Source organism: Suncus etruscus, chromosome 1 (assembly GCF_024139225.1).
Source record: "Suncus etruscus isolate mSunEtr1 chromosome 1, mSunEtr1.pri.cur, whole genome shotgun sequence".
In the NCBI taxonomy this organism is placed as follows: Eukaryota; Metazoa; Chordata; class Mammalia; order Eulipotyphla; family Soricidae; genus Suncus; species Suncus etruscus.
Genome location: NC_064848.1, coordinates 83,174,301 through 83,188,454, shown reverse-complemented (window position 1 = coordinate 83,188,454; position 14,154 = coordinate 83,174,301). Strand labels below are relative to the sequence as shown.

The window sequence follows — 14,154 nt, the reverse complement described above, 5'->3', positions numbered from 1 at the left end:
ATATTTGTGTTTCTTTTTTATCAAAGTGTCTGTTCATTTCTTCTCCCCATTTTTTTAATGGGATTAGATGTTTTTTTCTTGTAAAGTTCTGTCAGTTCCTCGTATATTTTGGATATTAGCCCCTTATTTGATGGGTGTTGGGTGAATAGTTTCTCCCACATGGTGGGTGACTCTTGTATCGTGGGCACTATTTCTTTTGAGGTGCAGAAGCTTATCAGTTTAATGTATTCCCATCTGTTGATCTCTGCTTCCACTTGTTTGGAAAGTGCAGTTTCCTCCTTGAAGATACCTTTAGTCTCAATGTCATGGATGTTTTACGGATGTGTTGTTCTATATACCTTATGGTATCAGGTTTGCTATCAAGGTCTTTAATCCATTTGGATTTTACCTTTGTACATGATGTTAACTGGGGGGGTCTATGTTTGATTTTTTGCAAGTGGCTAACCAGTTCTGCCAGCACCACTTGTTGAAAAGGTTTTCCCTGCTCCACTTAGGATTTTTTGCTCCTTTGTCAAAAAATAGATAATTGTATGTCTAGGGGACAATGTCTGAGAACTCAAGCCTATTACACTGATCTGAGGGTCTATATTCCAATATCATGCTGTTTTGATAACTATTGCTTTGTAGTACAGTTTAAACTTGGGGAAAGTAATACCTCCCATTTTCCTTTTCCCTAGGCGTGCTTTAGCTATTCGAGGGTCTTTATTGTTCCAGATGAACTTCATAATTGTTTGATCCACTTCATTAAAGAATGTCATGGGTATTTTAAGGGGATCGCATTAAATCTGTATAATGCTTTGGGGAGTATTGCCATTTTAATTATGTTAATCCTGCCAATCCCTGAGCACGGTATGTGTTTCCATTTCCGTGTGTCCTCTCTTATTTCTTGGAGCAGGGCTTTATATTTTTCTTTGTATAGGTCCTTTGGTCAAGTTGACTCCAAGATATTTGAGTTTGTGTGGCATTATTGTGAATGGGATTGCCTTCTTGACTTCCTTCTCTTCCCTATCATGATTGGTGTATAAAAAGGCCATTGATTTCTGTGTGTTAATTTTGTAGCCTGCCACCTTGCTATATGAGTCTATTGTTTCTAAAAGCTTTTTGGTAGAGTCTTTAGGGTTTTCTAAGTAGAGTATCATGTTGTCTGCAAACAATGAGAGCTTGACTTCATCCTTTCCTATCTGAATTCCCTTGATATCTTTTTTTTGTCTGATTGCTATAGCAAGAACTTCCAGTACTATGTTGAAGAGGAGTGGTGAGAGCGGACAGCCTTGTCTTGCACCAGAATTTAGAGGAAAGGCTTTTAGTTTTTCTCCATTGAGGATAATATTTGCCATTGGCTTGTGGTAGATGGCATCAATTAGATTGAGAAATATTCCTTCCTTTCCCATCTTGCTGAGAGTTTTGATTAAGAATGGGTGTTGGACCTTATCAAATGCTTTCTCTGCATCTTTTGATATGATCATGTGATTTTTGTTTTTCTTGTTGTTGATGTTGTGTATGATGTTGATAGATTTATGGATGTTAAACCATCTTTGCATTTCTGGGATGAAACCTACTTGGTTGTAGTGTATGATCTTCTTGATGATACATTGGATCCTATTTGCCAGGATTTTGTTGAAGATCTTTGCATCTGCGTTCATTAGGGATATTGGTCTGTAATTTTCTTTTTTGGCATCATCTCTGTCTGGTTTAGGTATCAAAGTGATGTTGGCTTCATAAAAGCTGTTTGGGAGTGTTCCCATTTTTTCAATTTTATGGAAGAGCCTGACTAGGATTGGTAGTAGCTCCTCTTGAAAGATTTGAAAAAATTCATTAGGAAATCCATCTGGGCCTGGGCTTTTCTTTTTTGGCAGATGTTTGATTACAGTTTCAATTTCCTCAGTAATGATGGGGGTGTTTAGATATGCTACATCCTCCTTACTTAAATGTGGAAGGTTATAAGTGTCCAAGAATTTTTCCATTTCTTCTAGGTTCTCATGTTTAGTAGCATAAAGTTTCTCAAAGTAGTTTCTAATTACCCCTTGGATCTCTGCAATATCTGTCGTGATCTCCCCCTTTTCATTTCTAATACAGGTTATCAGGTTTCTCTCTCTCTCTTTGTGAGTTTTGCCAGTGGTTTATCAATCTTGTTTATTTTTCAAAGAAACAACTTCTGCTTTCGTTGATCTTTCAGATTTTTTTTTTTTTTTTTTTGGTTTCCCACTTCATTGAGTTCTGCTTTCAGCTTTGTTATTTCTTTCTGTCTCCCTATTTTTGGTTCCTTTTGTTGGTTATTTTCTAATTTTTTGGGTGGTGTCATTAATTATTCAGGTATGCCCCTTCTTCCTTCCTGATGTGTGTTTGTAGAGCTATGAATTTTCCTCTCAGGACCGCTTTTGCTGTGTCCCATAGATTCTGGCAGTTTGTGTCTTCATTATCATTTGTTTCCAAGAAAGTTTTGATTTCATCTCGGACCCACTGGTTGTTCAGTAGCAGGGTGTTTAATTTCCAATTGTTAAAGTTTTTCTTCTTTGTGGCTTTGTAGTTCACATCTAATTTCAGAGCCTTGTGGTCAGCAAAGGTAGCCTGCAAGATTTCTATCCTCTTGATTTTATGGAGGTATGTTTTATGTGTCAGCATGTAGTCTATCCTGGAGAATGTCCCATGTACATTGGAGAAGAATATGTATCCAGGTTTCTGGGGATGGAGTGTCCTATATATATCCACTAGGCCTCTTTCTTCCATTTCTCTCCTCAGGTCTAGTATATTCTTGTTGGGTTTCAGTCTGGTTGACTTATCTAGTGTTGACAATGCCGTGTTGAGGTCCCCCACAATTATTGTGTTATTATTGATTTCTTCTTTCAGATTTGTCAGTAATTGTATTAGATAATTTGCTGGTCTCTCATTGGGTGCATATATGCTTAATAGTTTGATTTCTTCCTGTTGCACATATCCCTTGATTAGTACATAGTGTCCATCTTTGTCCCTTACCACTTTTCTGAGTATAAAGTTGGTGTCATCAGATATTAATATGACCACCCCAGCTTTTTTGAGGGTGTTGTTTGCTTGGATGATTTTCCTCCAGCCTTTGATTTTGAGTCTTTGTTTGTTCTGACTATTCAGATGTGTTTCTTGTAGGCAGCAGAAGGTTGGATTCATCTTTTTTTTTAATTTTTATTTTTAATTATGAGAACAATGATGCAAAGAGGACAAGGTAAAGTTACAGTGGAAGGACAATCGCCCATAAACAGAGTTCTCAGAAGAAATTCCCTTGATGATGCCTAAATATTGAACTTACAGTCAAAGAACATTAAGAAAAATAAGGCAGAACCCATGTACAATTACTTTGTCCACAAGTCCCCAGATTGTAGTACATTATAACATTTCTTAGCCGTACACAAACCAATCTAAAGCCATGAAATTTATGTGACTCCTTAAACAATGAAGGCATAGTATTTTTTTATATTTTCATGCACATGCATATTGGTTTAAATTAACATCAAAGGTTTAAGAGGCATTTTTTGGGGTTAGAGTCAAAGGAGCACAGTAAAGACGGTGTTAGAGTGGCAAATATTGTTTGCATAGGCCCACCAAAATATGGGGGACATGGAAAAGAAAAGCCTTGGTCTAAATACAAGGAGACCCTACCCATGAAGTTTCTTGGCATAAGACCAACTTAGGCTCCAGGCAAACTAGTTTGTTCAATCCAAGTCATTGTCTGTCATGCCAATACAGTTTTATTTTTCACTCAGTCTCTGTTGTTGGCATCAGGTTTCTGTATTAAAGATCCTGGAATCTGCACATCCTACATTGAAGTCAGGCTTGTGTGGAGTATCCTCTAGTTTCACCTCACAATTAAGGGGCAATACAGAAAGCCCTGTCCAGTAAGCAGGTCATTGTTGTTGTTATGTCTTCTCAGTGTTAAGGGAAATCTCTTATGAGTAGGTTAATGTCAGAGCAGTAGTAGGGTCTTCCCTGGTAGACGATTGCCTCCAGGTGATGTTATAGACAACCTTGGATGTTTCGTAGGTGTCTTCCCTAGATCAGGCCCATTCTTCTGAGGCCAGTGCCAGGCCATTATGTCAATGTTCAGGGTGTAACGTCCCATTGCACTACAAGATTTGTGTGTTCCCATCTCTATTAGATAAGAACTTATTTTTATGTATAGTATTTTCCCGTTTTAATGTGCCTAAGCAAACAAGAAATAAAGCCATGTGGCAGTATTGGAGTATATGGGGGTGTAAGAACACGTCCAACAATACCCATGACTTGGTTCAAGCATAAACATTAAACTGAGGGACTCTTTCACCAAATTCCCTATTGAACAGTTCACAAAGAGAAGAAAAGAAAAAAAAAAAGGGAAATCGTCAGTGTATAAGAAAATATTCAGCAAGAGTTATAGCCATCAAAGAAAACATACATAAAATGTTGAAAAGACATAAGTGTACATTCTATGCCTTTTGGAATAGTTAGGAGGGTGTTAACTCCAGGGCACCACTATGGTCTACGACTTAGGATTCTATAGTACTTAAGTTAAAAGGGTAAATATGGAGTAATGATAATAGGGGGTGAGAGAGTTAAGGAAAAATGATCTTTTGTAGGGGTGTGAGAAAGGGCAGGGTACAAAATGGACATTCTGAATACACAAAAACATAATTCAATGATAGTGAGAAAAACCTCGTGTTGTTTTGAAAATATAGACTGGTAAGAGATTACCAGTGACTGATTTAGTGCAATCCACAAGTAAAGACTAAGGTAACCTTCAAGCTCCGCCGAGGGCCCACCTCGCTGACTTACCCAGTCATGTGGCCCAGGGAAGCCCTGGAGATCTGGAGCAAGGCAGTAGAGGGGTGCTGGGGTCACCCAAGTCCCGCACCCCCCCCCCCAGGCCTAGTTAAGAAGGCCTCTGGCATGGCGAAGGCCTGCAGAACCCCATGCTGGTAGAGACTCCTGGCTCTCAGGAAGGAAAGAGAACCTTCAAGAAGCTGGGAGGCCGGAAGTTCGAGCCGAGTGGGGAATGGGGGAAAGCCTAGGGCAACCTTCAAGCTCTGCCGAGGGACCCACTTCACTGGCTTGCCCAGGCATGTGGCCCGGGGTAGCCCTGGAGATCTGGAACAAGGCGGTAGAGGGGTGCTGGGGTCACCTAAATCCCGCACCCCCCTAGGCCTAGTTAAGAAGGCTTCTGGCATGGCAGAGGCCTGCCGAACCCCATGCTGGTAGAGACTCCCAGCTCCCAGGGAGGAAAGAAAACCTTCAAGAACCTGGGAGGCTGCAAGTTCAGGGCCCCCACCCAGACCCACCCTAAGGAGCCGAGTGGGAAATGGGGGAAAGCCTAGGGCAACCTTCAAGCTCTGCTGAGGGACCCACCTCACTGGCATTTGGCCTGGGGAAGCCCTGGAGATCTGAAGCAAGGCGGTAGAGGGGTGCTGGGGTCACCCAAGTCCTGCACCGCCCCCAAGCCTGGTGAAGAAGGCCTCTGGCATGGCAGAGGCCTGACGCTGGATTAATCTTTTTGACCCATTTTGCCACTCTGTGTCTTTTAATTGGTGAATTTAGTCCATTGACATTGAGGGAGATGATTGTCATAGGATTTAATGTCATCTTTGTAGATAAGTTTGCTGTGTTTGTTGGTCTCTCTTGTCTTAGAGTAGACCTGTCATTTTTCCCTTTAAGGCTGGTTTATCATCTGTGAAGTTTCTGAGCTGTTGTTTATCCATGAAGCTATATATTCTTCCTTCAAACCTGAACATAAGTCGAGCTGGGTGCAGTATTCTCGGTGAGGCATTCATTTCATTCAGTCTTGTCACAATATCCCACCACTGTCTTCTGGCCTTGAGAGTTTCTTGGGACATGTCTGCTGTAAGTCTTAGGGATGCTCCTTTGAATGTAATTTCCCTTTTCAATCTTGCTGCTTTCAGTATTCTATCTCTATCTGTGAGATTTGTCATTGTAACAAGGATGTGTCTTGGGGTGTTTTTCTTTGGCTCTTTTAGCTAGTACTCTTCAGGCATGCAGGATTTGATTGCATGTAGTCTTTAACTCTGGGAGTAACTCTTTGATGATGTCTTTGACAGTTTATTCTTCCTGGAGATATCCTACCTGGGTCTCTGGGACTACAATGATTCTTATATTGTTTCTGTTGAGTTTATCAAAGACTTCTATTTTCATCTGTTCAAAATCCTTGAGTACTTTTTCCATTGCCTGTTCATTTGTCTTAAGGTTCTTTTCCAATTTCTCTGTTGTATTGAGTTTTTCTGCATCACATCTTCCAGTACTTCGATTCTCTCCTCAGCTGCTGATACCCTGCTGGCGAGGCCATCCATTGAGGTTTTCAGTTGAGCTATCTTGTTTTTCAGATCTGTTATTTCAGTTTTCTGATTTATGTCTTTGTGTTCTGTTCAGATCGATCTATGCTTTCTTTGAGTTCTTCAAACATCTTCCATATTGCTATTTTAAGTTCCTTATCTGAGAGGTTAATCAGGTGGTTGGAATTTATTAGGTCATCCAAGCTTTCGTCTTCATTCTCTGTGCATGGTGTTTGCTGTGAGGTTTCCCCATTGTCACACTTGTAGTGTGGTTTTTCCTGTGTGTTGTGGTGGGGTTCATTGGTTAGAAAGAGTGCGCTTCAAGGCCATGCTCTTCTGCTGCCTCTAGTTTACAGTTTTTTGGGGGTGTGCTCCCTAGGCCTCTGAGGAGACCTTCAGGGATTCAGAAACATAGGCAGACAGGTGCAGGAGAAGTGTCCCTTGAAGTCCTCAGAGTGAACAAAAGCGGGAATACTATTTCTAGAGAATATAACAATTTATAATAATAAAAGAATGACACTCCTGGTGATACTTGGTCTGACTTGCAGTCCAATATGAATTATAATTTCAGTGGTTTTATATTATAATATCATATGTTAGAAATAAGTAACAGTTTATAGAAATGCTTGAAGTAAAAACTGAATTAAAAATGAGTAAATGAAAAAATAATAAACCTTATAAAATAAAAGAATGACATATGACATCCAACATTCTCTTTGTTCAGAATTTATATTAACTAGAAAAGTATTATTTCATGTATAAACACATGCAACTGATAAAATAAAAAAACTAAATTACTATTATATCGTATTTTGTAGTATGATTTTACTTTTTTATTTGTTTTGGGTAACATACAGCAGTGCTCAGGGGTTCCTCGTGGCTCTGTGCTCAGAAATTACTCCTGGCAGGCATGGGGGACCATATGGGATGTCAGAATTGAACCCACTGTCTGTCCTGAATCAGCTGTGTGCAAGGTAAATGCTCTACCGCTGTGCTATCTCTCTTGCAGGATTTTGTAGTAAAATTTAAAAATAAGTTTTCCAAGGTAAGAGATTAAAATATAGTCTGACTATAAAACACATAATTCAAATGATAAGTTTCAATTTTAGAAGAATATTAATGACATGGAACAGATTTCTATCATACAGGAGCATGAAAAATGTGGTTTATTTTCACTATGAGAGCCCAGAATGTGATTTTTAATGTCAGTGTATTATTCTGATATTCTTGTCATGCTTGATATTGAGCCCTTAAAATTTGGTGTCTTCACCCACCTCCTTTAAATTAAAATTATATCTTTTTGATTGCATTTTCCATAGAACCTTGGAACATGAATCACTTTTATTTTTTACCCCATATTTCTATGTCTTTGTACAAATTGAGGGAAAAAAGTGGATGGGTTCAGGGGCCAAGTGGATTCAGGTGCATTGGGTGGAGAAAAATGGTCAGAAGTACATACCCAAGTCAAAGTGAACAACAATAGAATCAAGAGACCCAAAGTATGACAAGCCAAACACAACATGAACCTGTTACACTAGTAGACCAGGGGGCTAAGGGTGGTGTGTGATATGCATGCTGGGAATTTTGATGGAGGGAGGTCAATATTGGTGGTGGAATGGCCCTAATTCACTGTCACTATATGTCTGATACAACTATGAAGAACTTGTAATTCACAATGATCTCAATAAATTTTTTTTTTAAAATTGGTATCTTGCTTGTAGTCTGTATACTTAGAAACAACAGTTAAGTTGTTTTCTGATCTCTCTTCTTGAATTTATACAATGATCCGACCATGAAGAAACAATACTGGTAAATAATGTGTCCTCATTCCTGATACCTCAAAACCCTGGGATAAATACTAAAAAAAATAAAAGATAAATGTGAGTAGAGAATGAATTCAAAGCTAATAAAAAGGTTGCATGCTGTCTATTGATTGTACATTTAATTGACAATCCCAAATTCTGCTAGTCTATATAAAGGTTTGGATTCTTTAGTATAAGATGGTAGCTGTGTAAGGAATATGTGCAGTGTGATTTTGAAGTTTACAGGAATTGCAAATCACTTCTAAGGAAGCAGCAGTGAGGTGGCTTTCAGTCAGATTTTTTTTTGTTTGTTTTTTGTTTGTTTGTTTTTTGGTCACACCCAGTGATGCTCAGGGGTTACTTCTGGCAATGTACTCAGAAATCGCTCCTGGCTTTGGGGACCATATGGAACTCTGGGGATGGACCCCAGGTTTGTATGGGATCAGCAGGGTTTGCAAGACAAATGCCCTACTGCTGTGCTATTGCTCTGGCCCCACTGTAATCAGATTATTTTAATCACAAGTTAAATACTATTGCTCTGTGTCTGTGTCAGTTGCAAAATCTCTCAGTGCTTGCTTCTTTATCAAAAAAGAATGGATCCAGGGCGGCTCAGGGAGATGATCAAGTGATAGAGCACACACCTTGCATGTACAAGGTCTGTAGTTTATGTCCTGCACTGCAAGGCACTCTGAGCACCACTAGGTAAAAATCTGATGGTTCCCAAAGATCTTTTTTTTTAAACAAAACAAAACAAAACACACACAAAAAAATACTAAAACAAAACCTCTAAGTCAGCATTATGAGTATTAGCACCAGGATATTGTGTAATTTACATGAATATATTTAGCAATTTTAGAATATTAGCTATGCTTTTATTACTCGAATGCAATTTCTACTTTTAGTTGAGTTTTCAATTACTTTAAATAGTTATATTTAAATCGTTAAAAAGTAATATTTAGGGGCAGCATCTGTAGCACAAAGGGTAGGGTGATTGCCTTGCACATGACTGACGTGAGGTTTTATTCCTGGCATTCCTATGGTCCCGCAAGTCTGCAGGAGTGTGGCCCCCAAACAAACTAACAAAAAGCCCCAACAAAACAAAGCAGAAGAGTTATAGTTGACTATTAAATTGTTAAATAGTTATATTTAAAGTTAAGTAAAAAAAATTGTTTCCCTGTATTTGCTTATTTATTATTCACCTACATCTCTGTTTTTTTTTTTTTTGTTTTTTTTTTTTATAGAGCTCTTCCCATATATACCAAGGCCCTAAAATCAGTTCTCGTATGCTCAACTCAGAGAGAGGCTTGATAGTGCAAAAGCTAACTTTGTACTGATCAGCTAGACAGTGCTAGGAGGTGCTAGGAACATCCCCACAGAGGCAAGAGTCACCTGGGCAATATTCCTGGTACTTTGGGGAGGAACTGTATCCATTCATTCCAGCAGTATTCATGGGGAGCCCTGCAATACCAGAGACCAACTCAGAACTTTGTGCAAGCCAGGCAAACATTCCACCCCTTTGAACTAACTTTCTGACTCATACCTATATTTCAATAATTTGGTTTTGATTTGGATTTTTGACTCATAGAGTTGGAAAACAACAAAAACAACAACAATAACAACAACTCACAACCTTAAGAAAGAGACTAGAAAATGAGACAAATGTTTTAGTTGGAGAAGAAGCAGGAGATGCAAAGCACAAACCATGGAGGAGGTAATTTGTCGCAGCCTTGCTTTTCAGTGGAGTCAATTTTCTATTAGCTAATTTTTTATGTCTTTCTTTCGTAATGGAAATCTATCTGCTGAGGAAGCCTAAACCACCTGTGGAGTCTGTAAAGCTCATGTGACACTTTTTTTTGTGAGCTACTTAAAGGATTGCTACGGAGAGCTGAAGTGAAAGTACAGAGAGTAAGGTACTTGCCTTGTATGTGGGTGACCCAGGTTCCATCTCCAACAACCCATCTGATCCCAAGCCATACCAGGAATAATCTCTGATTATTGCTGTTTATTCTCCAGAACAAGACAAAAAAAGTACTGCCATGAATACCCAAAAGCTAGAGTCTTGCTGATAATTTTCTGCTCTCAAGGCTTTGTGGCTTTTTGCTTTGGATTCATACTTCAACATTACTCTTTACCTGGTCCTTTGGATGACTATTTTAATTTTGGATTTAAAATCATGATTTCGAAGCACCTCTCTTGGCCTTAATCCTAGATTCTGACTTTGCTAAGTATGATCAGAACTGGCCTCACAATGCCACTTCCCAAAAGATATGCTCAGGCCTGACATGGGAGGAAGGTTAGATGGTAAGCAGAGAGTGTTTGAGTATTAATTAGCAGCCCGAAGTGGTAAAGATGTCAATGGGAGGCACTTAGAAAATAAAATTGAAAGCTATCTGGTGAAGGAGAGGTGAACATCTAGGGTAATTTCCATGTTTTTTTTTTTTTTTGTCTTGTTTGCCAGGAACCTTACACATCAAGAAACATATTTTTTTTCAATAAAGATAAGGTATTATTGCATAAAGATAGATTTGTAGATTTCAGATGGAGCCTTCCAATTGACAGTTGAAAATCCACTTTTCAAAATTTAGGCCATTTGTCTATTGTTCTAACTACCTATTCGTTTGAATTAGAGAAAGTTGGCATAGAGTAGATTGCTATTTTCCTGCCCCTGTTTATTTGCTTTTCAGTGATATTTGTATTTATACTATATCAGGAATAAATTTACATCATTCAAGTTGGACTTGGCAAAAGACAATGTACATTGTACAGGGCACCACTAAGAAGTCTTATTTATTTATTTATTTATTTATTTATTAGGAATTTTAGTTTCAGATGTTTATTAAAATAATCATAAAGAGGTAATAAGATAGGTTAACAGTCATATAAGATGTTGGTCAACAAAACAATAATACTGACAAAGATTAGGGCCATGGAAGTAGTTCATTGTGCACGTTTTATATGTATAAGGTGTTGGGTTTGATCCGAAGCACCTTCTCTCCAAAAACAAAAGGTCAGACTGAAAAGAAACATCATCTTCAAAATAATTTGTAGGGCTAAGAGCAATTTGTAAGATTCCTTAATATAAACTATGCTTTAAGAAACTGGTTATGGTAACACAATTAATGGATCACAAATTTGAAATGTGAGACTTCAAAAGCAAGTACAGAAGTAAATGGTAATGACTATATTTCAAAAGATATATACATATAATTATATTATTTTATTATTATTTTTTTGGCCATACCCATTTGATGCTCAGGGGTTACTCCTGGCTAAGCGCTTATAATCGCTCCTGGCTTGGGGGAACCATATGGGACGCTGGGGCATCAAACCGTGTTCCTTCCTTGGCTAGCACTTGCAAGGCAGACACCTTATCTCTAGTGCCACCTCTCTGGCCCCCTATTATTTTATTTTTAAAGGTTCTTTTTTTTCTCCCAGTAGTTTATTGTCTGTAGTTTTGTAGTTGAATACTACAAAAAGGTCAGAAACCCCAGAAGAAAGGAAGGGTTAAAGATTATAGGAAAAGAAAAGGCAACAACAAACTTTTCAAAGTTTAAGTGAGTAAAATACAAACTTTTTCCAGAAAGACTATAGGAATAAAATAAGCAACTAAATGAACAAGTACACATGATGGAAAAAACTTCTAAGGAGTAAGAGAACTAAGACAGGAAACTAAAACTCACAACAAGAATTTATCCCATTTGATTTCTCATTTTATTCCTTGTCAATCGAGAGGGACCACAACTCCACAGAATACAAATATAAAATTTGGCTTCGATTCAATAAATTCCATAAAAAAAAAACAACAATAACACAAACATCTGTCTTTGGGTGAGAAGACAATGAGTGATTTTGCCTTTAAAAAACTGTTTGGTTTTTTTTTTTTTTTTTTTTGTACGCAAGATGTCTTACAGTAAGCTACTTCCATCATAGAGAAAAATTAACTTTCCATAAGTCTCTGAATTGTATTTGATAATAAAATTCAATAAGCACACAGTTTTAACTGCTGCCAACTAAGGCAGGAACTGACTGACCAGGATGCCTTCCTTTCTAGTACATTCTGTAATAAAAACCTGCCCCCCAGGGGAAAATGCTTTTCTTCAGCCAGGTGACACAGTATCTGAACATGCATTTGCAATCAGCCACTGACTTCCAAAAATGGTCAGTCTCCAAGATATATTTTGCAATTTTGGCTTTGCCTCGCCATCCTGCATCTCCTGGACTAGGACTGACTGACTCTTCTTTCTTGACCTGAGCAAGACCTGGGGCTTTGATTTTATTTATTAATTTTTTTTCCAGACCTAGGTCTAGCTCAGAATCTGAGAGGAGACTGCTGCATGCAGGTTCTTAGGTCTCAGACACCCATCATGCCCTCAGCTCGCTGACACATGCGTTCTAGGATCCGATGAATACTGGCAAAACTGGGTCGGTCCGAGGGCAGCCTGCTCCAACACAGGCGCATTAAGTTGTATAACTCCAGGGGACAATTGTCCGGGCAGGAGAGGATGTTGCCATCTCGCACGTAGAAGATCACCTCTTCGTGTGCCATCCCGTAGTAGGGCTGCAGACCATAGGAGAAAATCTCCCAGAGGACCACCCCGTAGGCCCACACGTCTGACTCAGTGGTGTAGCGGTTATAGAAAATAGACTCGGGGGGCATCCAACGGATGGGGATGGCATCGTTCTCGTTGGCCTTGTAGTAGTCGGCCGAGTAGATGTTCCTGGAGAGGCCAAAGTCAGCGATTTTCACCACCATGTTCTCCCCCACCAGGCAGTTCCTGGTGGCTAAGTCCCGGTGCACAAACTTGCGCTCCGAGAGGTAAGCCATGCCCGCTGCCACCTGCCTGGCGATGCCAAGCTGCTCTGCGCACGAGAGCGGCGGGGGCGCAGGGCTACAAGGCTGCGCGCCCAGGGACAGGTCACCGTGGCTAAGGGTGCAGGCGCTCTGCTGCGGGGCCATGCTGCGGAGGAACTCGTTGAGGTCACCGTAGGCCATGTATTCGAAGAGCAGGCACATGGGTTTGCCCACGGCGCATACACCTAAAACCAAACAAAATCACAGCCTTTGGTAAGGTGGTTTATTCTTTTTTTTTTTTAATGATATATTTAAGCATCATGATTACAAACATGTTTGTAGTTGGGTTTCAGTCATAAAAAAAGAACACCACCCCCTTCACCAGTGCAACTTTCCCACCACCAGCCCCTATCTCCCTCCTCCCCCATCACCTTCTTGCATTCTATTTTTCTCACTCACTACCATTTCATGATAGTTGTTACTATAGTCATTTCTCTAACTGAACTCACCACTCTTTGTGGTAAGCTTCATATCATGGGCAGATCCTTCCAGTCCTCCTCTCTAATTGTCTTTTGTATCATTACAATAATGTCTTTTATTTTTTTTAAATCCCATAGATGAGTGAGACCTATTCTCTGTGTGTGTCCATCCATGTGTAGTAAAATTTCATGACTTGATCTTTTCCTGATGGCTGCATAGTACTCCATTGTATACATGTACCATATCTTTTTTAGCCACTCATCTGTTGTCGGGCATCTGGGTTATTTCCAGATTCTGACTATTGTAAATAGTACTGGAATGAATATAGGTACGCAAAAGTTAAGTGGCTTGCGAGCCCCAGGAACCAGTGCTTTCAGAGGACCAGATCTTTAGACTGTTCTGCAAGTTTTCCTTGCAAGCATTTAGCATTTAAAAAGAAGTAGAGGTGATACTCGGTTTTTGTTTACATGCTGGACCACTGCCCGTGCCTAGGTCATAGATGGTTGTGAGGATGAAATGAGCTTCAGTCAAAGCTCAGTGGAGTCAACACCATGCTCAATGAATGTTTGGTAAATGAGTGGGTGTTTGCTTTGAGTGTGTCAGAGAATTGGCTCCATGTTTCTGCCTACTTCTCAAAAGCAGAATAAAAAAGAAGACATGGGGAGTTTGGAAAGGATGTTAGTGATGTTACAGGGGATGCTGCAGTGAAACATTTTAAAATCTAGGATGACAATGCTCATTCTAAAAAGAATAAGAAACGTCAGGGTCAGAGCTTAGTAAGGACAGAGGATAG

The 14,154-nt window shown here is 39.4% G+C and overlaps 1 protein-coding gene across 3 annotated transcripts in view; it reads right to left on the bottom strand.

Annotated features, from left to right (window-relative positions):
* Positions 1-12,424: 12,424 nt before the first annotated feature.
* Positions 12,425-14,154, bottom strand: part of MUSK (muscle associated receptor tyrosine kinase) — a 99,291-nt gene continuing 97,561 nt past the window's right edge. For all 3 annotated transcript variants that reach the window (XM_049784580.1, XM_049784575.1, XM_049784584.1), the window contains one exon: positions 12,425-13,126. In XM_049784580.1, coding sequence (XP_049640537.1) covers positions 12,441-13,126 — 686 coding nt within the window. In that variant the 3' untranslated portion in view covers positions 12,425-12,440. The remainder of the gene's footprint in view (positions 13,127-14,154) is intronic.